Here is a 26,380-nt window from a genome sequence, read left to right on the forward strand (position 1 = left end):
TCCAGGTGCCAGGAACTACACACATCAAAAAAAAAAAAAAGACCAGAGCAGAAGGGGCATGGATGCTTTTGAGGAAGATATTCTCCAAAGGATTTGGTACATAGGAGTTTCTTTATAGCAGGCTTTCAAGAGGCTGGGCTTTAAAATTGATCAGAAGAGCCCTACAGGGCATTTCCTTCTATGCTTTGGATGGAGACCCCAAAACCATACTTATTTCATTGCAAGGTTTTGTTTCTCATTCAAAACTGGGAAAACAAAATTCAGAACAATGTGGACAGGTGTATACAGTGCATTTATAAGATAAAATTCCAGAGAAATAAAGTTAAACCCTACATCTACATTCATCGTCAGTTGCAAGGATGAAGCTTAGTGATCCAGAGAGAAAGGTCCAGCTGATATCAATATCAGGCTATTCACAGCTTTCAATCCTTTATTAAGCAAATCCGTGGTTGAGAGCTATATAGTGCTGAGGATGTGTTCCCCAGCCTCATGGACATTATAGTTTTGACATAAATAAAAAATGAAGTGAGATTACTAAAAAAAATGGGATCTTAAATTGCACTTAAATTACCTGAAAAGTTAATTCAGGCAATCGAACAGGAAGTTATTAAACACCTATTAGGCCGTGACTTAGCGAATGGGAGCACAAAGCTGAATGAAAGAGGAAACACATTTGAACAATAATCTGCAGTTTTTCAGTATGATGGGCTGGGTCAGGATTTCTCTCACTTTTCCACTGCCATAATGACAGAAGTAGCAAACATCTAAAGTCTTTCCTTTTATTTAAAAAAAAAGATATAAAAATTGCATGCCATATCATAATGAAAAAATATTTATTTCAATATGAAACTAATAGTTTTACTGGATTGGGGGTGGGGGAGGTGGCAGGGTGGTGGAATGGTGGGTTTTGTGGTTGAGGTTGGCTACATTGGGACTTTTTTGTCCTATTTATTTTTAGTAAGTTGTAACACTTTATTTTTAAGTACTATTTGAATGTGTCAAATTATATATATATATGCATATCTTACTTCAATAAAAGTAAAATTCATTTAGAAATAAAAATAGTAGCTTAAATTATTTCATGTTTCTAAATAGAAAGAACATAAAAATGTATATTCTTCCAAAACTAATCATGCATTCAGTGCAACTATAACTACAATACCATTTTTTTTAACTGGACAAAATTAACTTAAATTTTATATGGAAGAATTAATGTCCATGACTAGCCAAGAAAACTTACAAGAGATAAGCGAGGGCAATTACATTCTCGAAATTAAATATTGTTTTAAAGCTATGTAATGAAAATAACATGTTACACATGAATAAAAATATAAATCAGAGGGATAAACTGGAAAGTCCTCAAACAGATCCAAGTTCATTTGGGAAATTTCACAGATGACAAACTGGCACTTCAGCTCCACCTGTATAATAGGCTGGTTGATTTGTCAAATCATGTTGACATACTTGGCTCCATATCTGGAAGAAATACAGTTAGATCCTTGCTTTACTCCCCCTTCACAAACTCACACAGGCATGCACACACACAGTCCACTGGGGTTATCTGAACACAAAGTGAACACAGCAGAAAAGGAGAGGGAACTAGGAGAATAACTGTTCATATTTCGGTGGAAGGAAGACATTCTTTAACAAGACAGGAGGCCTAAAAACAAAAAGGGAAAACTGAACAACTCTCACTACATAAAAAATTGTAAAAGGCTCCACAGTCAAAAGGTATAAGATACACGCTAGCTTTGTAAAAAATATTTTCAACACATATAGGGTTACTTTATTTATTTAAAATGTTTCTATAAATTGATAGAAAACAAGGATGAATAACTCAATAAAACAAGCAGACAATATGAGTCGGCAAATCACAAATGAAGTCTTTTAAGGAGACAGTTATGCTCAGAGCCTGAGACTGTCTTTGACAACAGCTTAACACCACTTCACTGCAGGAATCAGAATAATTTCACAAGCCAAAAGAATACAGGAAAATATCTCTTAATAAGCCAATAAAGAAATAACATATTCCAAAGCACTAGTAGATTAATCACACTATTGTTTCAGGCAAGGGGAGATGAAGGAATGAATTCCAAATTCAGTTGCGGTATGCCTCTGTATGCCTTGGTACTTGGGAGAGCTGGCTTTGCCGATCAAGAGCTGGCTTTCAGCTGTCAGCGCCAAAGCAAAAGTCCCTTGTTGCTAGAGCACCTGCTAGGCAACGAGGGATGCAGTGTTGACAGGCAAGCTGATCTCTTTCATGGGTCCACTGGACGGTTTCCACCACTGCTGGTAGGAGTGGCCCTTGTCCAGGCAGCAGTTAGTGCCCCAAATATCTTTAGAGAGCTATTTAGATCAGCAAGCGTACGTAGCCTTGCCCACAGTGAATGCCCACAGGGAGGCCTCACAAACTCTTGGTACTTAAAGTCTAAATGTCCCCTTGATGTCGATACTTTTCCACATGTTTTATCAGTAAGTCCCCATCTGTGCCCCTCATCAGCTGAGCTACTGGGTGCTTTTCGGTGACAACCAACTGTCATAACAATATCCAGACACAGCCACCTCATAAACTGCTTTACTTAAGTCACAAACAAATAGATCAAAGCAACCGCACCTACATCACAAATACCGTGTTTTGATGTGTATAATGTGCACTATTTTCCCCAAATTTTGAGGGAAAAATAAGGATGCACATTATACACATTATACATGGGTAATGCCTGAAATATCTTGTATCTGTTCTTATGTTTTGTCATTGTTTGTCACATAAAACTACTTATACCATAATATGTTCAAAAATAAATGTTAAAATTCCTTTATAATACAAAAAATAAATGGTCCTCAGCTCTGGTTGTGTATCTAAATACAAATAAATAAAAATGGAATTAAAACATTAAAATGAAAGCTTTTTTCCTAAAAGTTTGGGCCCAAAACATGGGTGCACATTATACATGGCAAAATACGGTAAATGGGCTTGAAATTATATCAAATTAATACACAAGTCCCGGCAGGTGTGTCTCCGTTGGTTAGAACATCTCCCAGTGCGGCAAACTGAAAGGTCATGCATGCGTTTGATTCCTGGTCAGGCCAGGAACACGCCTGAGTTTCGAGCACGGAGGGGCAATCGATAGATGCTTCTCTCACATCCGTGCTTCTCTCCCTTCCTTCCCCTGTCTCTAAAACCAGTAAGCATGTCTTCGGTGAGGATTTTAAAAAATCAATACACAAGACGAGGAAGCTTTATTTAAAGATGAATAGTTGAAAACAGTAATCAGATGAAAAGATTAAAAAGAGAGCAAAATACCCACTAGATTGGCAAAAATTCAAAAGGGCAACAATATCCAGCAATCTCAACCTGAGGCTCTACCTTATACCAATAAAGGCACCACCATACCACAGAGGAAGCTGAAATAGGAGAACGACTGAATAAAATATGTAACCACTAAAAAGTATAGGTTAGATCTACATTCTGACCTAGAAGAATGTCTAAAACATTTTATTTAGTGGAAAAGAACAAATTTCAAAGCAATATATATAATATGATTCTATGTTTATTTTTAAAGAGAAAAGAAAAAGGCAAAATCTCTTATAGGTTTATATATGTAATATATATCATGCATATACCTATTATATACCCACATTTTAAATATAAATGTATGTATAAATAAACACCCATTAGAAGCATGAGATTTAGAGAGGATTTGAAAAAAGACGGATGAAAGGAAGAGAGAAGGAAGACTGATTTCTCATTAAATATGAACTTTTCTCCCCAAATCTCTGAGTGGAACTGCAGCCAGCTGCCTCTGTGTCTTTGTGGACTGCTAGTGCACCACTGCCTGCCCCAGGGTCGGCACAGACCCGTTTGGGAAGCGACGTGTTATAACGACATAAAATTAACCAGATGGTGCCTTGGGGGTACGGAAGCTTCATATCAAATCACACGCAGAGTCTCACCACCCTCTCACCTGGAGGCCCAAGCTGGTATTTGCTCCTAAAGCTATAGAAGAGGGACAATGACAAAAGGGAGAACCCTAGGGTCAGGCATGAGCATAGTGAGGCCACCTTCACTCTGTGAGAGGAGGGCAGAGGACCTGTAAAAAAATATACATTTGAGATATTTGAAGGGCTGTGCTGTGAAGAGGGAACAACGTAACACGCAGTGCCATAGAAATATGATAGAAGAAAGAGGAGGCATAAGGGGGCTGATTTGAGCTCAGCGTAAACAAAAACCTGCTAACTGAGAGTCCCTTGACTCCCGATTTTCTCTTCTATAAAGTGAGAAGAATACCACATACTTTTAACAAGAACATTGAGATGCATTAAGGATCGAATGGGCAAACTGTAAGCCGGCAATGTGTCAGCTGGAAAGCGGTGGTCCTCAGCTCTGGCTGCGTATTAAAATCACTTGGGAAAAAACCATCAAAACAACTTACTGGGAGAGTTGAAAAAATCCCGATGCTCTATCCGGCTTCCATCATAACCTCTGGAGGCGGGACTCAGGCACTTTTAAAGATCCTCTCAGGTAATTCAACTAAATAGTTCCCCTGAGAACCACTGATCCAAAATAATTAGTAGTTGCATTCCTGGTGGTTGTGAAAAATAAGCAGATTTAACCTCAGGCAGATCTGGGAGACGATTTTTAAAATGCCCATTAATCTGTGCATTGGAGCAAAGGTTAGAGCTGACCAGTCAAGAGCATGATTGACAGTGAAGGCTGTCTCCTTACAGGTCCGTGCTAAGCAGCGCAGGAGGGCCTAGCCCCACTCATTTTCCCGACAGATCCCAGACGGGAAGATAAGGGAAACACACTGATGAAGAAACAGTTTGTGGACTTTAGCATCCCCCCAAAAAGTGCTTGGGGTTCCTCTGCATCAGCTGTGGGCTGATTCTATTGTATATGCTTTTATTATCCAGGCTTTTTGGCCGTGACCCTGTAATTGACTGAATACACCCATTAAATAATTAGAGCCCGGAGAGTGATTCTTAATTATAGGCCACTGAGCACAGCTCTCAGCCATTTCTACTTGTTCCAGTTGTATATGCGATGGTTAAGCTGTCATGCTGGTGGCACTAGCCCTGACATGGGTGGGGTCGGGGACACTAACAAGGCCAAGCATAGAGAGACAGATCAATGTAAGCTCCTTGCTTTCCCCTCCCCTCCCCAATCGAGAACCACTCTCCCATCCTCCCCACCCCCTCAAAGAAAAGAGATCAAGCTAAGAACCCCAAACCTGTTGCCTGACTGCACACTTGAGGAGAGTGATTTGAAAGCAGCATTGCCAAAAAGATGGATTCTGATGAATCAGCCAAGTGACTCAGCATCAGCAGCTCAGGAGAGCTAATCTAGAGTGTGGGTGAGCGCAGGTGGTCCTGCCCTGTGCTGAGGTCAGTCCTCTTGGGTTTGGGCAGGCCGGGGCTGAGCCCAAGGCTTCAAGGGAGGCCAGGTCCAGAAGGCCAAAGGGCAAGCAATGAAGGTGGGGAGGTTAGGAATCAAGTATTGTATGAGGGTTGACCCATTGACCTCTGTGACTTACTTACAGTAGCCATAATCCAGTGATGCATTTATGGTGCTTTCAAAACTCACACTTCTCCCCTGGAGTAATCAAGTCCTGGTGCCCTGGGGACCACAGCCTTGGCTGGGAATCAGGTTACTCTCTTCTAGTCCCTGCTTCCCCTCCTCCCTTCCCCTACTTCAGCTGACCAAGGCAGATCTGGCCTGGCCTGCAAAGTCCGATTTTGGAAACATAATGATCACAGATGTACGCGTCCCGTGCCCGATGCTGGGGGAGCCATGGAGCAGAACAGCATGCTCAGAAACAGTTCTTCTGCTTGTCCTCCAGCGTTTGTAGACCAAGGAGGAGGTGAGAGGAGGCAGTTTCCATAAAACATGTAGCTGTTACTGATAATTAAACTTGTTTTTTTGTTTTTTTAAAGAAAAAGCCTCTGGGGAGAAATACTGCTCCAAATTTTCACTAGATTTTTGTTATTTTCCGGGATGAGGATTTTCTTACACTTGGCATTGTCTCAAGTTAGGGTGAAGGGAGGACCTCAGAGATGATACAAAACAGATTGCTTACCGTCTGGACGAAACCCAGAGGACAAAGCGACTGCTCCAGGGTTACCCAGCTCCTCCGTTCGGCACCGAGACTGTGGTCAGAATCCCAGCACTCAGCTCCGGGGGGCTTCCCTCACAGGCCTAGAAGCTTTCCCCAGACTCCCTCGGGAGGAGGACCGGGTCCTAGTTGCTTCTGAACTTTGGGCAACCAGGGCCTGGGCCTCAAGCTGTAGCTCGAAACTAGTGAACAGGAAAATAGCCCCAGCCTATAGGTCCTCTCAACCTTTTCACCTCACGTAGTTTTCAAAGCTGCCCCCGCCCCTCAACTAGGCTGCCCGCACCTGCCCAGCCCACCCATCAACCCAGCCCCCGTGAGACAACAATCTTCCAGCCTCTTGTCCTTTCTCCTGGCACTCCAGCCTCCTAGTGGTCCACAGTGGGCGGGGGGGGGGGGGGGGGGGGGCTGCTTCTTCCCCCGGAACGTAGTTCGGCCTGAGGGGCTTCTGGGTTGGCCCCCTCCTAGCCAGGGGGTGCCGCTGTGGTGGCTCCCACCCCTTGCTCACATCCAAGCCCCTGGACCAAAGGAATCCAGAAAAACCTTCCTCCCGGAAGCAGAAGGAACTTGGAGCCAAGTGAGCCCCTTTCCTGCTACATACAGGGCGGGTAGCGTACTGTTCCAGGTTTGGTGCAAAATGGAAATGCGGAGCCCTAACTCACGAACTGTGCAGAATTCCAAGACTGCAACAACAGAGCACCGCCCCAGGCGCGGGGCTGCAGAGTCCGCGCGGTGAAGCCCACCCTGCTTGGCTGGGCCCCAGGGACTGGGGACAATACTTACTTAAGGTCCGGGAAGGCGCCCGGGAGGCCTGGTTCCACAAATAAATGCTATGGCCATCCTTATAAACATATCTCTGCCTCCTCTCGGTCACTGGGATGGTTGGGGAGGTCAGCATCTCATCCTTCACGGTTTCTCCTCTACCGCGATACCACCCCCCTCCCCACCTCACTCTCAGTATTTTTCTACTTAAATGAAACAGGAGTGGCGCGTGTTCCACAGCGCTGCGGAACTGCGAAGTTTAATTTGGACCGAGACGGGCAAGGAGCGCAGTGGACCCCGTGAACCCTGAGGAACTCATGCTCGCCCCTCCCGGGTCCCCCCTCTGTGAGCCCCCGGGGAGCAGTGCCCGGCGCACCCCAGGGCCCGTCTTCCCCGGCGATAGCGCGGCCTTTCGCGGTGCAGCTGCGCCTCCCCGTGCCCCCCGCCGGGTGCTGCACCGGATCCCCGCGCCCCCTCCCGCGCCAGCTTCCAGAAAGCTCCGGGTCTATTCCCCAGCATTCTCTGGGCGTGAGTCACGCAGGTTTGCAGCCAGCCCTAAAGGGGGTGTATACGAGGCAGAGCGCTATAAATACGGGCGCCGCACGCTCACCGCGCCGCGTCGCCAGGAGGAGCCCACGGGCACCACTGACCGGTGAGAGGTCCCCACCTTTCCCACCCCAGCGCGGATCCTCGCCAGGACCGATGGGCGGGCGGGTGGCAGGCAGGCGAGAGAGGATGATCGCCAGTAGTCGTAGGGCTGTCGGAGGCACGCTAGGATGGAGGGGTGTTGGGGGGAGCCTGGGAAGGCAGGTAACCCGGGCAGCCGAGCAGAGGGCCAGATCGCTGGGGGCAGTGCTCGGGCTGGGACTCGGTTCATCAGCCGCAACCACAATTCCGCGGGTAAATGGGACAGGTGTAAGGATCCTCTCTTTTTTGCAAAGACTGGGGAAACCGAGACGTGGAAAACTGACGTCTATTGCCAGAGGCCCAGGCTGGTGAGTGGCAGAGTCCGCCAGCCCGTTCTGCAGCATCTTCCGGTTAGGGTACCATCTCCCCAGCCGGGCCTGAGGCATCTCGTCTGCCTCAGAATTTTCTAGTTCTCTAGATAGTGTGTTTACAGATGTTGCAGGCACTCAGTCCTGCTCTTTCTGCTTCCTGCTGCACTGGGACACATCACCCTTCCCCAGGATGGTGGGAAGTCACACCCCCACCCCCACCAGGCGTCAGACGTCTGCTTCACCCGTCTCAGTTCACAGATGATAATCTGAGGCCTGGAGAGGGTTAGGACGTCTCCAAATATAAACAGCAAGTAGGTGTCAGGAATGAGATTAGCACCAGAGCCTCTGAACCTTCCAGAATTTCTGGACCTAGTAAAAAAAAAGAAGTTGATTATTATTTTTTTTTAATATTTTATTTATTTATTTTTAGAGAGAGGGGAAGGGAAGGAGAAAGAGTGGGAGAGAAACATCAATGTGTGGTTGCCTCTCTTGAGTCCCCTGCTGGGAACTGGCCTGCAACCCAGGCATGTGCCCTGACTGGGAATCGAACCGCGATACTCTGGTTCGCAGGCCCGTGCTCAATCCACTGAGCTACGCCAGCCAGGGCAAGAAGTTGATTATTATTATTAAAAGAGAAAGGAATCTTAAAATGATGCTCATGACAATGTTCATTATAATAGTGGGAACTCAGGATTTAAATGTCTAGCCTGGTGGGATAGCAAAATAATGTATACCAGAAAATGGACCATATTATTATAAATTTGCTTTTAAAGCAAATATAGTGAGTATAAGGAATCTGATTGTATATAAATGCATAGAAAATAGAAGAAAATATACCCCAGTGGTAATATTTGCCTCTGGATGGTATGAGTTACAGGTGAATTGTTTTCTTCATGGTTTAGTTTTCTACATCTGGGAGGAAGCGGGGTGGGAGCTTAAAACCCTGCAGGTTATAAGCTGTGTGGCAGCTTGTTTAGGTTCTCGTGACCTCCCCAGGCTCCCTCTGCACCGTTGAAGCCCTCCTGGGGGAACAGGCTGCCCGGCGGTAGTGGGAAGGGGAGGGCCTTGGCGTGGTTCCTCTAATCAGGGCAGTTGCCAGCCAGGCACCCAGGCCAGCAGCTGAGACGGGAGGCAAATCAGTGCAAAGTGACAGCGGGTGGCAGGGCAGCTGCTGCTCCAGTGCCACCCCTGGACTAGCGGTGTCAATATCACCTGCAAGCTTGTTAGGAAAGCAGGTTCTGAATCGGAATCAGCATTTTAACGAAACCCATTCCCTCCCCCACCCCACCCCCTCCACCCAGTGATTCATAGGTACTTCACAGTAGTGGGTCAGTTCTCTAAGACAAAGCCACGTGGTCAGGGAGGGACCACAGGTGGCCTCTGTATGCCCGCTTCCGTTCCTCTGCTCCTCCCCACACCTGCCACCTGCTTCCACTTCCCGGAAGGATACTGCCAATGCCCACACTCAGTCCTACATCAGACTGTGAAGTAATCAGAAGTCATTATGACCCTGTGTTTACAGAACACTCTCGCGTCTCCGAGGACTGTGTCACATCTATTTTACAGACAAAGAAACTGGGGCTCTGAGCCTTCAGTGACTTGGTGTCAAGGAAAGAACCCTGGATGAGGGGATTAGGAGAGCTGGGCTCTCACCCTGGAGTTGCCACGAGCCTTGGGGTGCCCCACCCCCTGTCTGGGTTCTGCACCCCCTCTGGAGTGGAGGAACTGAGCAGAAGACTGATCTTGCTTCTGGCTCTGAGGTCAATGGCTCCCTATGAACCCCAGGCTCTTGGTGAGAGACCTGGGCTGGCTGCTGGGTTTCCAGGCTCCTCATCTAGTGCTCTGGCCTTCGGCTGCCCTCCCTCCCCTTTCCTCGGGGCCAAATACCCTGTCTTCTGAACATCTCAGAGGTCAATGCTACCAGGGACCTCATCTGGAATGGTATATTTTGCTGGCTTTCTCTCTGGCGTGACAAAGGCTCTGTTCGTGTGTGAGGAGATCCAGGCCTCAGTGAGCAGCCGGGGCAGTGCTTGCTAGACCGGGACCTTCTGATGGGCCTGAAATAGTGCCCTGCTCAGCTGCCCACCCTGTCTTTGGGGAAGGCGATGATCTGCTCTTTCTTCCAGGCTACTAATCTGCTCTGTGCAGTTGGTCCGGGAACCACAACTGGGCTGCCTTACTGATTGTTTTCATGGAGAGGGTTACTTATTAATGTTCTATCAAGCATCCAGATGGGCCTGCTGAGCTGAGAGCAGTTTTCATATGTGCACGACTTCAGGAAGGGGGCACCCCCTCCTTGTTCCATCATGGGAAATGGGTGACTTCAGATACGCAGTTGGGGTGGGGGAGGGGTGGGCTGCAGTGGGAGGGGTTTCTGTTTTATGTAACGACTTTGGCTTCTGGGAAAGGGTCTATTGTGTAAGACCAGGCTGTCCCCAGGCTCAGGGCAGGCAGCCCAGAGTGGTGGCAGGAACACCTTGGCAGGGCCCCCTGCTGTGGATTTGGAGGGAACAGGCCATGTGAAAGGGACCTGGCAGGCCCATGTCCTCCCAGAGGGACCCTAGGGAGGTACCGGAGTCCAAGTGCCCCTTGCTCCCAATGTTAACTGTTTGACTTGGCCCCTCCCTCTCTGCTTCCTGAACACAAACGTCTTTTCCTCTGGCTCTACTCTCTATGTATACCCCTAATCCACGCAGCCTGATGCAAGTCCCACACGAGGGGTGACAAAGGGATTTATTTTCCTGTGCCAGCCCCAAGGGTTGGCTGCCATGCTCAGACCCTCGGAACCAGTTTCAGGTGGTGCTGAGGCCCGCGGGGAGAAGTGCCGTGACTGATCCAGGGGGCAGCTGTGGGCGGGGCCCGTGATGCATGTGGGGCGGGGGTGAGCTCTGGGGTGAGGTCCCCACTTGATGGAGGGGCAGGAGAGGGCCAGGTGAGTAATCCAAGAGAGATGTCCCCAGGGTTTGTCTGATATGAACAGGAGTCATCAGGTGGGCCCCGTTCTAGAGGCAGAACGTGCGTGCGCCTTGCTAAGGCACATGGAGCTGCTATGGGGGTGGCGGGGGAGGAGAGCTGGGACCGGAGCCCAGGGCTCTAAATCCAGAACTCCGGTTTCTCCTGCATTAGGCTGCTGGCCTGTGGCCTTTCCCTGTACCCACTGCCTCCACTTTCTTTTGAAAGTATCTGCTGTCAAGTCTGATATTTTCTCCCAACTTCCACGGGGATAAAAAGGCGGCGATACCAGTGGAGAGGGGGTCGCTAACAGCGAGGCCTCCGTGGGACTCTGGGGCAGCGGCTGCAGGCTGGCTGTCCAGCCGTTACCATGACAGTGTCCTGCTCTCTATAAACAGAAGCGTGCAAGGACTCCAGAATCACAGGGGACAAGATGAAGACGCTGCTGCTGGTGGTGGGGCTGCTGGTGACCTGGGAGCATGAGCAGGTGCTGGGCGACAAGGTGGTCTCGGACCGAGAGCTCCAAGGTAAGTAAGTAGGCGAGGGTGCCCCTGTGCGCACAGTTCCTCCTTGTCGGGGTCTCGAGGACTAGAGGCCACGTGAACCTGCACGTGATGCCCCGTTGGCTCTACCGGGCCGCTCTCTGAGCCTCTCCTCCCCGGCCACCCGGCCGAGGCTCTTTGTGGCCAGCCTGGCTTCCAGGCGTTTCCGGGGGCATCAGAGCATTTGCTGGCTGCCGTGTCTCACCCTGGCTCCCCTTTCCAGTGTCCGCAGCCCGATGCCCACACCTCCCCCACGAGGGCGCGTGAAGCCCAGACCACTGGCGCTCCCCTGCTGAGTTCCATAGCACGTAGAATGTGCGTCTCCACCTTCCCACCCGAAAACCACGCTCTGCCTCCTCTGCTCGTGGGCACAGGAGAAATGCCGTTCAAGTACGAGGCTCGTCATCCTTCAGAGCCCAGCCGGTGGTCCCCTCCTCTGCCGGGCCTTGCCGAAAACCCTTCGTCCCTACGAGCCACTCTCACCCTATGAGCTGACCCCTCCTCTGGGTGGGAGTTAAAAACCCGACTTTGAGATCAGACCTGGGTATGAGTCTGGCCCTGCCACTCCCCTGCTGTGTAACCCTGGGCAAGTGTCTTGACCTCTCTGTGCTCCTTCATTCTTATTTGTGCAGTGGGGATGATGGTGGTGCCGGGAATGCTAAGGAAAGTGCACGTGAGGTGTCTGGCTCTGTGCTGGGCCCTGAGAAGCAGTGGCTGCATTTGTCACGTGGCGTTGTGTCCTGGTCACAGCGGTCTTGGGGAACCGTGCTATTGCTTCTCCGTTGTGTCTCCGTCACTGAATTCCAGAAAGACTCGTATCCAAAAACAATAACACTTCCTATTTTGATGCTTAAGTGCTGACCCTTCCAGGATGATTTTCCCCTCAAAAATGTTCTGCTGGGGCTGGCAGGGGTGGCATCCAGCCGGTAGGGGTGTAGGGCCACCGTCCCTCCTCTGGGGTGTGCCTGCCCCGATGGTTTGTGCTTCTGAGCAGCTGGTGCAGTCGATTCTTGGACTCTGGGCCCACAATGAACCCTGTGATGGGAGCCTGTGTCAGCGCATGGCTGGGGCCTGGCGGCTGCCTGCCAGGGGGTTCCCAGCCTCCACGGCCCCCGGAGCCCTGCCTTTCCGGCCGTCCCAGCTGGCTCCAGGGCCAGGTTGCCAGCGCCATCTCTTCCTCTCACCGTATTCTACTCCCCTGCCCTTCTCCTGCAGAAATGTCCACTGAGGGGACTAAGTACATTAACAAGGAAATTAAAAATGCCTTCAAGGGAGTGAAGCAGATAAAGAACCTCATAGAACATACAAACGATGAGCGCAAATCACTGCTCATCAGCTTAGAGGAAGCCAAGAAGAAGAAAGAGGTAAGGAGAGCCAGGCGGCCCTGTGCCTGCTTTGACCCTCCTGCTGCAGGGTGGGGAGGGAGCGGTCCTGACTCCTCCTGCGGTGTCCTGCTGGGTTGCCACATTGACCCTCTGTCTTTCCAGGGCTGTGTCACCTCACCCTGGGACTAGTTAAGAAATAGGGGGAGTTTATTTGCTTTTGAAAGCTTCAAAGGGTGAGATCTTAGATTTGATTCTATTATAAGCCTGGCCCAGGGCCTGCTACCCAGGTTCGCTTCAATAGATTTTTTCAAACAGTGACCATGGGGAAGTTCCAACGTAGACTTTATCCAGGGTCTGCCACTGGGTAGGAGGGGCATGGCGCCCCACTTCCAGAAAGCTCATCTAGTCGGGGTGATGCCTTTGGGATTAGGGTGAGCACCCATGGCCCCAGGGCTTTCTAGAGGTCTGGACAACTTCACACAGAGACACCTAAGTCCAAGAGAGAGCACAGTGGCTCTAGGCTGTGCTTAATGGTTCAAGAAAATGAAAACACTATAATTCCATAAACAATTTATTTTAAATTGTTTAAATTCGACCATGATGCATAGTCGAAGCATGCTAAAGGCCCTGAGAAGTTCTGCAGTAAAGAAAGCCATGTCCCCTCATTTAACCCAGTGTTTTCCGAATCAAAATGACCAGGAAACCATTTTTATCTTTCCTTATAGCTAATAGCACAGTTTCATGGAAGCCACTTAAGACAGTGCTGGCCTGGGTGCAGCTGTAACTGTCTTCGAGACTTTCTGCCCACCCTTGGCCTCGGAGTCAGTTCTCCCCACTCCGTGAGGGCCCTCAGATGGCTCCCATCCCCACGTGGGTGTGGTTAAGCTTGGAGTTTGATATTTGACAACCCAGATTTTACAACAAAGCTCATCAAGGTTGGAAAGACTCCATTTACTTCTTAGCTGGGGCGTACGTGAACCTGAGAGGAGGGGGGTGAGCAGCTGACGCTGGCCCGTGGGCTCCGTACGTGGGCGGTCCTTCCCTGGCACAGAGCAGGGTGCAGAGAGCAAGCAGGACGCAGACCGCCTGACCTGAACTCCGCCTGGTCAGATTTCGTAGTGTCTTCATGGTCTTCTTCATACTTCTTTGAAGAGTAACATACCCGTTCATCAAGATTTTCATATACAAAAGTAGAGGTGCAACAGTTTTTCCGTCATCCTTACAACTTAAGGACAATTCACTGTTAACATGAGATCTATTTCTTACGACTTTTTTCCCTCCGTTTTTTAAAAACATATTTTGATATATTTATTTACCTTTTACTATTCTTTTTAAATAATTTTTAAAGGTTTTATTTATTTATCTTTAGAGGGGAAGGGAAGGAGAGAGGGAGAAAACATCAATGTATGGTTGCCTCTCCTGGGTCCCCTGCTGGGAACTGGCCTGCAACCCAGGCATGTGCCCTGACTGGGAATTGAACTGCAATCCTCTAGTTCACAGGCCCACGCTCAATCCACTGAGCTACACCAGCCAGGGCTCCCTCTGTTTTTTTGACAGATCATGAATTTTTAACATAAAAATGCTTACTATGATAGTGAAACTTATTAAAAAAATCCTTTGTAATTCTTTGTGTGTACCACAAGCTGCCTGCCTGGCCCCGAGTTTGCAGTATCTGCCCTACACGCGTAGGGCAACAAATAACTTCAGGCGTAAAGCTTTGTCCTTTGTTGCGGGAGTTCCTTGGCATAGATTCTTATAGAATTATTGGTTCAGACGACATGGGCATGTCAGAAAGCTTGGGTGGTTGTGGCGACTTTGATGTTGAAAGCTTGCCTGTTCCTGGTATGTACCAGGGACCATGTTCCAATAGAAACATAAGATTCAGGGAGGTACAGAAGCTTTGGGAGACAACCTCTAAATGCCAGGAGTTGAGCACAGGAAGTGAGGTCTAAATGAGAGGTAACTCCTGGGGCGGTGTGAGAGAAGGGGATGTCCATGTGGGTTTGGGGGCCGGGGACTAAGGAACAGTTGGGTCTTGAAGATGAAAGGATGTTTAGAGCTAAGTGGGCAGGGAATTCCACATGGGCAGCAGAGGGAACAAATGAGCCAGAGTGAGGGTGGAAATTAGCACACTGTGTGGCCAGATGTGGGAAGGTCTGCCCTGGGCAGCGGGGGGGCCCCGCACCGTGCGTGCTTGGGGAGGGTAGAGCCTGTGACTTCTCTGGAGCCAACCCGGCCTCGTGTCCTGCTGTAGGATGCCCTGACCAACACGAAGGATACTGAAATGAAGCTGAAGGCGTCCCAGGAAGTGTGCAATGACACCATGATGGCCCTCTGGGAGGAGTGCAAGCCCTGCCTGAAACAGACCTGCATGAAGTTCTACGCGCGTGTCTGCAGAAGTGGCTCGGGGATGGTTGGCCACCAGGTGAGAAGCGCAAACGCTGCTTGAGGGCAGCCTGGGCTCTGAGTGGGGGTGAGGAGACCCGGATGAAACGTGCTTATGCTATTCTGTACCCAGTTCCAACGTGTGGGAGTCCTTGGACACCAGCTGGGTGTCCCACACTTCAACTCAATTCCGACACTACCTATCTGGAGACAGCATCAGACCCTAGAGGCAAAGGGCCCAGTTCCACGAGACTGCCCCACAGCCCCCTCCAACGCTCCTCACAAGCCCAGGTTGTCATCTGTGTTCTGACTGTTAGGCTATAGACCGGCAGTTCCAGAACCCCCTCCTCAATTGATTTGCTAAAGCAGCTCACAAAACTTAGAGAAACACTTTGCTTGTGTATATTGTAAAAGGAACAGCCAGATGGAAGACATGCGTGGGGCAAAGTACAGCAAAGGGCAGGCAGCTCCCACGCTCTCTCCAGGTGCACCTCTCTCCCCAAGCCCCCCCATGCTCACCACCCCACAAACTCTCCAAACCCTGTCCTTTTGGGTTTTTATGGAGGCTTCATTAACATAAGCATGATCGATGAAATCACTGGCCATTAGAGATGGATTCGACCTCCAGCTCCTCTCCCGTCCCGAGAAATCAGGGTGTGGGACTAAAAGTTCCAACCCTCTAATCATGGTTGGTTTCCCTAGCAACCAGACTCCATCCTTCAGTGTTTTTCAGAAGTCACCTCATTAACATTGTAAAAGACACCTTTATTGTTCTCATCACAGGAAATTCACAGGATTTTAGGAGCTCTTTATTAGGAAGGGTCAAAGACCAAATACATATTTCCTATGAGTATCATAAATCACAATATTGCAGCTTCATTTTGCAGATGCAGTTGATTAGTTCTGGCTGCATTTGGGTCCAGAGTGACAGTATCAACTGGTAATGTCTGCTGTGAGTGCAGAAACAAGGTCATGAAAAATACCTGTGCTGGGTATTTGCCACCTCTTAGAAGACATATCCAGCAGTTACTTGCTGGATTATGTAAACTGTTTTGTGCTATGGTGGAAGGAACTGAGAATTTTTAGTACATTAGTATGGATCCCATCCTTCCCCATGGGCCTCTAAAATTGGGGCTCATAAATTTTACTGCTCACTGAAGACATATCACTTGGGCCTTGGCCAAGCAGGAGTGGGGACCACCGGAGGCCAAAGAAGACAGCAGACTGGTCTCAAGGGATGGGCCTCGTGACGCATGGTCTCGCAGGTCTTCCTAAACTGTTCTCTGTTGGGGTGGGTAGAATGGCAGGGCACGGGCCTGACAGTTCAGAAACCAGGGAGCCGGCCCAGTGGGGCCTTTGGTCATGTGCTCACATGCCGTGTGACTCTAAGGGGACCAAAGTGCAGTGAGGAGCCAGGCCCACCCCATCTCAACAGGGGGCAGGTGCAGGAGGTCGGGGCTCGAGTGGGCTCCCGTTAACTGTCCCCCACTCTGCCTGTCACAGCTGGAGGAGTTCCTGAACCAGAGCTCCCCTTTCTACTTCTGGATGAATGGTGACCGCATCGACTCCCTGCTGGAGAATGACCGGCAGCAGACCCACGTCTTGGACGCCATGGAGGACAGGTTCAGCCGGGCGAGCCGAATCATGGATGAGCTTTTCCACAACAGATTCTTCACCCGGGATCCCCTGGATTCCTACCACTCTTCGCCCTTCGGCTCATCCCCGAGGAGGCCTCTCTACCTCAACCCCAAGTCCCGCTTTGCCCGAAACATAATGCGTTTCCCCATGTTCGGGCCCCCGAGCTTCCACGACATGTTCCAGCCCTTCTTCGACATGATACACCAGGCTCAGGAGGCCATGGATGTCCACATCCACCGACCTCTCTTCCAGTTCCCGATGGAGGAGCTCACAGCAGGTGAGGAAGATGCCTCATCTCCTAAGAAGGGACGGAACTAACAATTTGTCGACAGACCCATTAGATGCTAAGACCTGTTGTGGGACTCGGCGTGTGCCCTCTTGACTTCCCCCTAGCAACCCTGTGAGGGTGGCATCAGCCTCATTTAGGGAGGGGAAAACAGCGACAGAGAGTTTTAAAGGAGCACATCCAAGGTTTTGTAGCTGGTAGTTGGAACCAGTCAAATCTAGCCTCAAAGGACCTGGAGTTTCCCATGGCCCCTTGCAGCAGCTGGTGGGCATCACGTTGGCCCCTCCCTCTAGAGAACCAGACCCCTTTCACTCGGAACTCAGCTGGTTTTCTGTGTATTGTATATGTATATTGGCGATAAATTATATACCCTCAAGAAAGCTGTTCATGGTTGTAACCTTAGGGCCTGGTAAGGATTGGACATACAATGAATATTTCTTGAATGAATGAAGTCTAACATGAACATGAACAGCCAATACCTTCAGAAATGATTTCCTTCACAGAACCAGTAGACATTGATTGGCCAACACTGCCTCCTAAATGCTGTAGTTTGGCTGGCACCGGGGTTTGGCCTGAGATGGATTGGAAACAGGGGAGGGTGTCGAACTGAACCAGCATCCACTGCACACCCATAATGGGAGAGCCCTGGGTTACAAAGCGGCTATAAGGAGGACCCCATTCCTGCCTTCAAGGGGCTTGTTGACTGGCTTGGGGGAGAGAAGTGAGTCAGGTAAAATGCAGAGCAAAGTGGGTTGTGATGCCAAAGACAGGTACAAATAGTTAGGGGCAGAGGCAGGACAGGGCTCATGGTGCGGCGGGGGGGGGGGGGGGGGGGGGGGCAGCACACCCAGCTGCGGGAACCCCCGGAACCACCTCATAGCGCCTCTGCAAGGAGCCCTGATCAGAGGCCTAGGTCTGTAGGCCAGTCCAACCAGCTCTGCCATCTCCGAGGCCAGACGGTAGTGCAGAAGGGGTCAGGGAGATCGGGGAGACCAGCCCATCACTGTATCTCTTTGGATGGTCCCTCCGCATGACCGCCTCTTCCCCCGTGTCTCCAGAAGGCAATGATAACCGCACGGTGTGCAAGGAGATCCGTCACAACTCCACGGGATGCCTGCGGATGAAGGACCAGTGTGCCAAGTGCCAGGAGATCTTGTCAGTGGGTGAGTCTGGGAGCTGTGGGTTCCTGGTGCCTCTGCAGGGCTGCCTTAATGGGTGAGGCAGATGGGAGTTCAAATTCCAGCTTGGCTGCTCTCCATCTGTGGCACCAGAGCAGGTCCTTTGCCTCCTTCTGCCAGAACTCCTTATCTGCAGACAAGGATTTGGAGGCGGAGTTGTCCCTGAAGTCAGGAAATAGTACATAAGGTACCTGCCGAGTCCTCCAGCTCATGGTCAGCAGAAAGTCATGGGAGAGGCTGCTATTCTTTTTTAAATAGGCTGTCTTCTGCCCTGTAGGATGTCTGGCTGCATTCCTGGCCTCTGCCACTAGGTACCAGTGGCTGCCCCCTCTCAGGTGTGACAACCCAAAATGTGTGTACACCCGGCTATACATCCCCTGAGGGCACCACCCCCCTCCCCCAGAGACTCCCCCAGACTGAGTCTCTGTTCTCAATGACTGCTCATTTTTAAGTTATTTCCTGGTTAAAAAAAAATTAAGGTTGTTCATTATCTATTTTTTTCCAACCTGGCTTCTTGCTAGTAATTCTATTTCTTGTCCCTCCTAATATTTACTTTAATACAAGTGATTGCATTTAATACTGGGTGCAAATGATTACATTTAATAGAAATAATTATCATTCTTCGGTGTGAAAAGATCTGCTTTCCCCTGAGTTGTTTGGGCTCGACCTGCTCTCGTTGGAAGATTTTTGGAAAATCTAGGGGGAGAAAAAACAGTAGTTTTTAGAGATAGTGTGTCGTTCCCAGCTCTTATCAGTCTGACAGCCCGCAGTGGGCATGCAGGGACCACAAGGAATGAACCCTATCTTCCTGCTCTCCTGGCGAGCTTGGTGACCAGCAGTGGTGGGTCAGTGGGACACTAAGACCCCCAGACACCAAGCTGCTGTGCTTTGTGACCTGAGGGTCCTGGCCAGCTCTTGTGCAGAGTGAACCCGGGGACCAGAATTTCCAAGTCTGCAGCTATGCCCAAAAGACAAGCTTGGAGAGTTTTCCAGACCCACAGATGGTGGGTAGGAATAGTCTAAATTTAGGAGTGAAAGCCCTGGATTCAATCCCAGGCCCATGAACTGTTTATGACTTCAGGCTAGTGATTTACTTTTGTGGGCCTCAGTTTTGTCATTGGTGAAAAAAAAATCATTATTGGTGGATCTTAGAACACATCTGATTATTACAGATAATGGGTATGCAAAGCACTTATGTGGTACCTGGTCCATTGCAGGTGCCACATGCACAGTAGCTCGGGGTCACTTTCCCCTCTTCAGAAATGACTCACGGGGGGGGGGCTGGGGCAGCCGGAGCGGCTGCAGGTCTGAGCACACAGAGAGCTGAGACCCACGCTGCCCCGAGTGTGGTCAGTGGCACACACCACCATTCTCCCGTGAGGTCACGAAGCACACCGTTTAGTTCAGCTGACACTGTTTTCCAGAATGAAAGCCACACGTTGAATGGCATTCACGGCCTGATGACAAATATTTGGGGCCCAGCACTGGCCTTGCTTTAGGTCCTGGCTGTGGGAATGATTTGCATCTGGGTCTCTTTTCTTTTTGCCGTGCCTGGGCAGACTGCTCATCCAGTGACCCTGCCCAGAGCCTGCTGCGGCAGGAGCTGAACAGGTCCCTGCAGCTGGCGGAGATGTTCACCAAGAAGTACGACGAGCTGCTGCAGTCCTACCAGCAGACTATGCTCAACACGTCTGCGCTGCTGAAGCAGCTCAACGAGCAGTTCAACTGGGTCTCCCAGCTGGCTAACCTCACTCAAAGTGAAGACGACTTCTCTCTCCAGGTCACCACGGTGAGTCTCGTCCTAAAGCCAGGGCCCCGAGGTGTGATCTGGGGGTGAAATAGGATGAAGATATAAAGGGGGCACTTGTGCTTTTCGTGGCACATTTGTCCTATGGCAGGAAACATAAGACTTCCACATGCACTGTTGCATGGAAGCCTCACCACCCTGAGGTGCAACGTCATGACCCCAGGGTGTGGGTGAAGACAGTGTGAGAGGTTCAACACTGGCTCAAGGTGGAACGACTAGGCACCGGAACCCGTTTGCCTGCCTCTTTCCGCAAGCTGCCTTGCTGCCCCGTAACGTGTGGGATAGCTCAGAATTAGTGCATCCTTCTCTACCAGTGATAAAAAAGCATCTCTCTTTGTATTTTCTTTCCCTGATTCCTTTGTATTGCAGCCAGGCCAGTGGCTGCCCAAAGAAAACATGGTGGCTTGGAACCCATTTTCTGCTCCACGGGGCTCCCCCCGGGGCTCGTCATTTGCAGTGACATTTACACCCACCAAGTGTCTCTGAATTCGGTGTTTCTTTTCAGAAAGAAAAGACATGTTTTGTCCACATGTCGAGATCAGTAAAAAGCCAAGGGGTCAACGGTCCAGGTTGAAGCCTGACTTTTGTTGCCAAATGAGTCCAGTGGCTTAACCCTTCTCTTACCTTTGCTCCTTCCAGGTGGCTTCCCACAGCTCTGACTCCAGCGTTCCCTCTGGCTTCACAAAGGTGGTTCTGAAGCTCTTTGATTCCGACCCCATCGTGGTGACTGTCCCAGAAGAAGTCTCCAGGAATAATCCTAAATTTATGGAGACCGTGGCAGAGAAAGCTCTGCAGGAATATCGCCAAAAGTACCAGTGAGTGTGTGGGCCTTACCTGCCTGCGGTCCTCCCAGGCCCAGCGGGTCCCCAGCAGCCGAAAAAGGGCCGAGGAGCCAGCCTGGGAGTGACTGCCAGACACAAATCCCGGAAACCACTGGGGCTTTTCATTTCCCTTTGGAGGATGTATTTTCTTGGTTGATAAGAATTTGAGTGTTGGTTGCGGCCTCTCAGTGAATACGGAGCCCTCACCTTCTCCCCACCTCCACTTTTTTTTTCAGGGAGTTCAGGGAAGAGTGAACCTTGCTTTTCCAAGAATGGGGGTGTCTGAATCCAGTGCCTCCCGCCGCCCCAGCAAGAGCTCTGCATGTCCCCCAGTGACCAGGCCCTGGCCTCGAGGACCCCTGGACCCCACCGGCCTCTCCTCCCTCTGGACCCTGCGCTCTAACGTCCACTCTTGCTGCTCACGGACGGACCTCCCCCACACGCCACTAACTCAATAAAGCTGCCTGTACGCTCTGCAGTGTCCCTACTTCTGCAGTCGTCCCCCCTCCTGTGCACCCTCATTTCATTACAGAGAATCGCGGGGAGGAAGAAGCAGCGGCTAAAACGGTGTGGGGTGTCATGGTGTTGAGAAGAAAAGGAGTGTGACGATTAGGCTGGTCCAGTTCAAGGGTTTCCTGTTTCCAGAAAGAGATGCGTCCCAACAGCCCACTACATTTCTGAAAAGGGGGCCTTCCCCACGCCACTGTAGAACTGCCGTTGTGTTCTCCTGGGGGTGAGGGGAACCTCCGGGAGGAGTACACTGAAAATTACTGTGGAGAAGGGGTGACAGTAACACATACTGAGCACTTTAATGCATAATCGATATTTTCCTTGCGGACACTGCAGTCCCCAAAAGGAGAAATGAGGCAGTTTGCATTGTAGTTCCAAGAGAATGGAACCCCTGTGGCATCTTTTTGACTGGGGTGCTGTTTGCCCACTGTCAGTTCCGGCAACCTTTATATCTTTACCTCAACCACGGGAATTTCTGCTCTGCCAGGGTTTTTCCCCAAATGACAAATTCACCACTTTTTGAAATATAGCTTAGCTGCAGTACCCCTATGTAGCCAGCAGGTGGCCCTGGTGAACCACGGAGTTTATCTCAAAATCTAATCAGCAAGCTTTTCCATTTACGAATTTGTGATCTTTGACTTCATGGAGGGTTCAGGCTCCTAACTCTCCCATCATTCAAGGGTCAACTGCATTCTCTACTTATAGAGTCCTGTTTATCAAATACACTTCAAGCGGAAAACCATCTAGCTGCATCTCAATTTTCTCAGTTTTGTTGCCAAGGCCACCTGTAAGCTGATAGCTATAACAAATTTAGGTTGCCATCCTTTGTCTCTCTCTGTTAAGTTATAGGCACCTCTACCACACAGGCACCAAACTCTAAACCTTAGGACTTTGCCATATGCATGTTTAAAAGCGCTAGTATTTTAGTATTTCTATCAAGGAAATTCAGAGTAAAGTTAATACGATTTACTTAATGATACACATAAATTAGGATTGTGGGTTCAGAAGGCATTTGTTAAAAAGACCATGATTATAAGTTATATATTGCATTAATGTCACATGTCATGTTTCAAAATCCTTTTCTGTTTTTCACTACATTGCTAGGTTCTGCCAATCATTATACATCCACTTGTTCCTTCTTTTTTCTGAACCTCCTTTAAGCCAATGCCAAGGTTACCCAGGACCTTCTCCCTACCCTTTCCCTCCTTTGTTTGCGGCCTGGTTTGAAGGTCTTCGGTTTGAGGGTCTTTGGATGCTCCTCCAGCCCTGACAGAAACTCCAGCCTGAGGCACTAGAGAAACTGAGGCAGGACCATGAGGTCACCAGGACAAGGGGACAAGTGGTGGGTGCTTCTGGCGGATTGCATCCAAGGTGGGACCATGAATAAGGAGCCCTTGGCTTCCGGCTTCTGGATGCTCATGGCAGAGTGGGAACAGGCCTCGATGTTCGGGGAGGAGAGGCCGTGGCACCTGCCCCGCTGTGAACCCCAGTGTTGACACTTGAGTGGCGTCTGCCAGGAGATCGTGGTCAGATACCATCTCTGCCGATTGGAAGGTGACGTGGCACCGGGGTTGGGTAGTGCGCAGTTTGCGTCACTGCCACCAGCAGCCTTGACCAGCCGGAGCGCTCTGACACCTGGCCTGATTGCTCCCTGTCATCCCAGTAGGTCCCCACAGCTGTTCTCCAGGCAGGGGACACTTACCGCGTGTTACAAAGGCTCCAGGAGTAGCCTTCACTGGAGTGGGAAGACCTGGATGGGAAAACACCTAAGCCTAGTTCCTGTGAAAGAAACCTCTGGTTGCGGGTCCTACCCGGTGAAACGGCAGGGAATGGGGGAGGGAGGGCAAAGGAAGCTGCGCATGCGTGCCGAGCAGCACTCCCCACCGCGGGTGAGGCTGGGGACGGTCCGAGGGCCGTTTGTCTCAGACTGCACTCTCCCCAAGAGCCTCCCATTAGGCTTGTGACATTCTGCCCACTGGAATTAGACTGCAGGCAGGGAGGCAAACTGACAGGATGGAGGGAAAACGCTCACAGCGTCCTGGGGATGCACAGTGCCGCGAGGGGAGCACGGTCGATGAGTGTGACTCTCTCGGCCAGGCGGGGCTTGAAGCGCGGGGGCGGGGCCTTTGGGAAGCACGCGATTGTCTCACTTCTGTGTGGCACACCTGAAACTCAGGCAAAATAAGAGTGAGTGTAAACTGTACCTGAAAAATAAAATTTTAAAAATAAATAAAAAGGAGGGGAGAGGGCTGCTGAGGGCGAAACAATCAAGTGAACCTGCAGACAAATGTAGTGTTTGCCACATCCGGAGCTGTTCCCTCCAAAACGCACCTTCGTCTGGGAGCTCTAATTTGGGCAAATATATTGTAAAAACACTTGGAGGCCGACACTAGTTTTCAGAAGACAGTCACATATACACTTCGAAAGAGGACTTTCCAAGCAAAACTTCAAAAACGTGAAATTGCCAAGGTGCAAACACCTTTTTATCCTTAAGTATTTCTGTTTAAATAATAAATGTGTCAGGTAAAAATGTTTCCGCGAATGGGCTTAATGTGTAAAATGTTTAAAAGCTATGCATTTTATCAGCCCTGGGTGGTCTAGCTCAGTGAGTTGAGCACAGAACTGTGAAGCAAAGGGTCACTGGTTTGATTCCCAGTCAGGGCACATACATGCCTGGGTTGCTGGCCAGGTCCCCAGTAGTGGACACATGACAGGCAACCACACACTGATGTTTTTAAGCTCAGTAGATTGAGCGCAGGTCTGTGAACCAGAGAAAAAAGCTATGCATTTTATCATTTGAGGTTGTAAGTATAATAAGTTGAAATGGTCTGCATTCAAAAACAATAAAATGCTCACCGTATAACCTTGCCTTTGTTCCACCCAGAGGGGTCTGAAGCTGGGGCCGCTGGCAGGGACCCACGGAGCACACAGGTGCCGCTCTCTGAGTTCGCCTGAGTGAAGTTCAAGGCCTATCCAGGGAAACCGTCATCCTGTCTGGAGACGACCACCTGGCACAGCAATCTGACAGGCCAAGCAGGACGCCCCCCACCTCAGACAACCTTGACCAGAGAGGGGAGGGCGGGAGGGCCCTCTAGGAGAGGCCCTGGCACTCCCTGGTCCGGACCTGGCCCAGGCCCCTTTGCTGCTCTGCTCTGGGGGCCTCAGAACAGGAGGGGGAGTGAGAGGATAGAATTTATGCCACTCACCCCAACCCTTCCTCCTCGGATGCGGGAGGGGAAGAGCTTTGGATATGAGGTGGACGGATAGACAGCCCAAAGGAAGCTGATTGTTTGCTAACCACTTTCAGGAATAAAACCGTTCGCTGAAGGTGTTATCAAGTGATGGAAATGGTGGTCAGACAACTAAAATGGTTTCAAGTTTGTGCCTCTAAGAGAGTTGAAATTGCACAACAAACAGATTCCAGGAACCGTTATTCACAACTGAGCGTGAAGTTTAGACGTGGAATGTAGCAGGAGCTGGAGCTGAGAGTGAGGCTATAGAAACAGCAGGGGCCGTTCGGGCAGGAAGCCAGTAAGGGGCGAAGTTGGGCTCAACCCAGGTCTGATTCTGGGCTCAGGGGGCCCTCAATCCCACCTCATTATCTTATCGAGACCCAGCATTTGCCTGGTATATTTTCGCTGTAACAGAATAGCTTGGCGAACCCAGGGTGTATTAAGTATTTCATTCTAAAGATAACTTGAATAGGACTTGGGCCTGCAGGGCTTATTAACAGCACTGATGATTCCCAGATCGGTCCATATGTTAACACTAAATGCCACGTGGAACAAATACACAAGGTTAATAATGGATTTTCTGTTCGCCTCTGAGATACTCTCAGCCCCCCAGCCCTAGTCACCCTCCCAGCCGATGCCGCTGCGCACTGCGGGCTGGGCAACAGTGGAGCTCGCCCAGCCCTCCTGCCTGTCCCCACCACTGATGGCTCACTCGTGGTCAACAGTTGCCTTCAGCATGTTCACATTCATGTTCACGTTCACGTATACAAGACCATAGAGATGCACTGGCGGCACTGAAGGAAGATACTCGTCCTCCAAATTCATACCTGTGTCCTATCACCTGCCTACAGTAAACGAGGCATTAGTCTTTTTAAAAAATGCCCTGCATTTATCCAGAGCACAGCAAACCTTATCTCACTCTGTGTGTAAGGGCACTCTGTTGTGGACGTCGAACAATGAAAACAAACGAGCATTTTGATCATTCTATTTGGGAATTTTCTGGAAATGTCTGGGACTTTCTTGACCCCTGAGAAGCCCCACCACACCGGGGAAAAGGTCAGGGTAAACCGAGATCAGCCAAGGTCATGTATTTGGTGCAATTTTGTGCAGACACTGCCTTGTATGTTTCCCTTCCGCACACGGAAGGGCCCTTTGGGATTGGGGTCCTTGCAGCTATTTTCCCAATTTGCACTCCTCCATCCTTCAAACAGCTGCTGCCGTTGGCTTTACTGCAGAAACTGGAGACCTACAGGTAAGATCTTCCTCGCAGGGGACCCAGACTCATCCCTGCTAAATTAGAAACCTACTGAGGCGTAGAGGTCTCTTTCCTCCCAGCAGCTCCCTGTAGCGCCCCCCTCGGGATTTGCCGCCTTCCCAGTGGCGTCCTGCTGACTTGGCAGTTTGGGACGAGCAGCTACGCTCACAAAGGGGGCCGCTGTTTCTGCCTGTGTACTTCAGCTGCGTCGGCCCAGAAGCCACCAGGGGGCGCCTCGAGCCCCTCTTCTGGAGCTGACGGTGGGTGGATGCTGCCTCCCTTCATCTATCCCCTGGGTCCAGCCGGTGCAGGTGGTCAGGCTGACTTGGACAATTTGGGATTGGTTATACATTCCCTCCATTGGAATTAGCCCGTGAAGTGAGAGGACATCTGCCTCGAGTCGAACGTTCCGTATCTTTGCATTTGGGAGGCCTCCCTTTCCACTACGCCCCTGTGGAGTGCAGGGTCCCGGGGAGGCCATCCCGAGTGGAAAAGCTGCCCACGATTCACCTTCTCGTCTTGCTGAACATTCCACGTCTCCTTTTGGTTTGTGATTTCACACCCCAAATTCAACTTTG

At 50.2% G+C, this 26,380-nt stretch overlaps 1 protein-coding gene across 3 annotated transcripts; it reads left to right on the forward strand.

Moving 5' to 3' along the window:
- Positions 1–7,413: 7,413 nt before the first annotated feature.
- CLU (clusterin) lies at positions 7,414–21,278 on the forward strand. 3 transcript variants are annotated; one of them, XM_037135595.2, is made up of 9 exons: positions 7,414–7,524; positions 11,221–11,349; positions 12,580–12,728; positions 14,944–15,114; positions 16,578–16,989; positions 18,057–18,161; positions 19,736–19,965; positions 20,623–20,798; positions 21,041–21,278. In XM_037135595.2, the coding sequence occupies exons 2-9, from the start codon at positions 11,256–11,258 to the stop codon at positions 21,057–21,059; spliced, it is 1,356 nt and encodes a 451-aa protein (XP_036991490.2). In that variant the 5' UTR covers positions 7,414–7,524; positions 11,221–11,255; the 3' UTR covers positions 21,060–21,278. The 3 variants fall into 3 exon arrangements, with proteins under 3 accessions (XP_036991490.2, XP_053514429.1, XP_036991489.2); XM_053658454.1 differs by lacking the exon at positions 7,414–7,524 and adding an exon at positions 9,620–9,662; XM_037135594.2 differs by lacking the exon at positions 7,414–7,524 and adding an exon at positions 10,577–10,666.
- The last annotated feature ends 5,102 nt before the right edge of the window (positions 21,279–26,380 follow it).

This window comes from Artibeus jamaicensis, unplaced genomic scaffold, assembly GCF_021234435.1.
Source record: "Artibeus jamaicensis isolate MK-2021 breed Jamaican fruit bat unplaced genomic scaffold, CSHL_Jam_final scaffold_537, whole genome shotgun sequence".
Lineage (NCBI taxonomy): Eukaryota > Metazoa > Chordata > Mammalia > Chiroptera > Phyllostomidae > Artibeus > Artibeus jamaicensis.

Coding starts and splice junctions, on each gene's coding strand:
- CLU (XM_053658454.1), top strand. CDS start 9,635: ATGGCTCCCTATGAACCCCAGGCTCTTG. Junction 9,663..11,220: donor CTATGAACCCCAGGCTCTTG/GTGAGAGACCTG, acceptor CTCTATAAACAG/AAGCGTGCAAGGACTCCAGA. Junction 19,966..20,622: donor TCTCTCTCCAGGTCACCACG/GTGAGTCTCGTC, acceptor TGCTCCTTCCAG/GTGGCTTCCCACAGCTCTGA.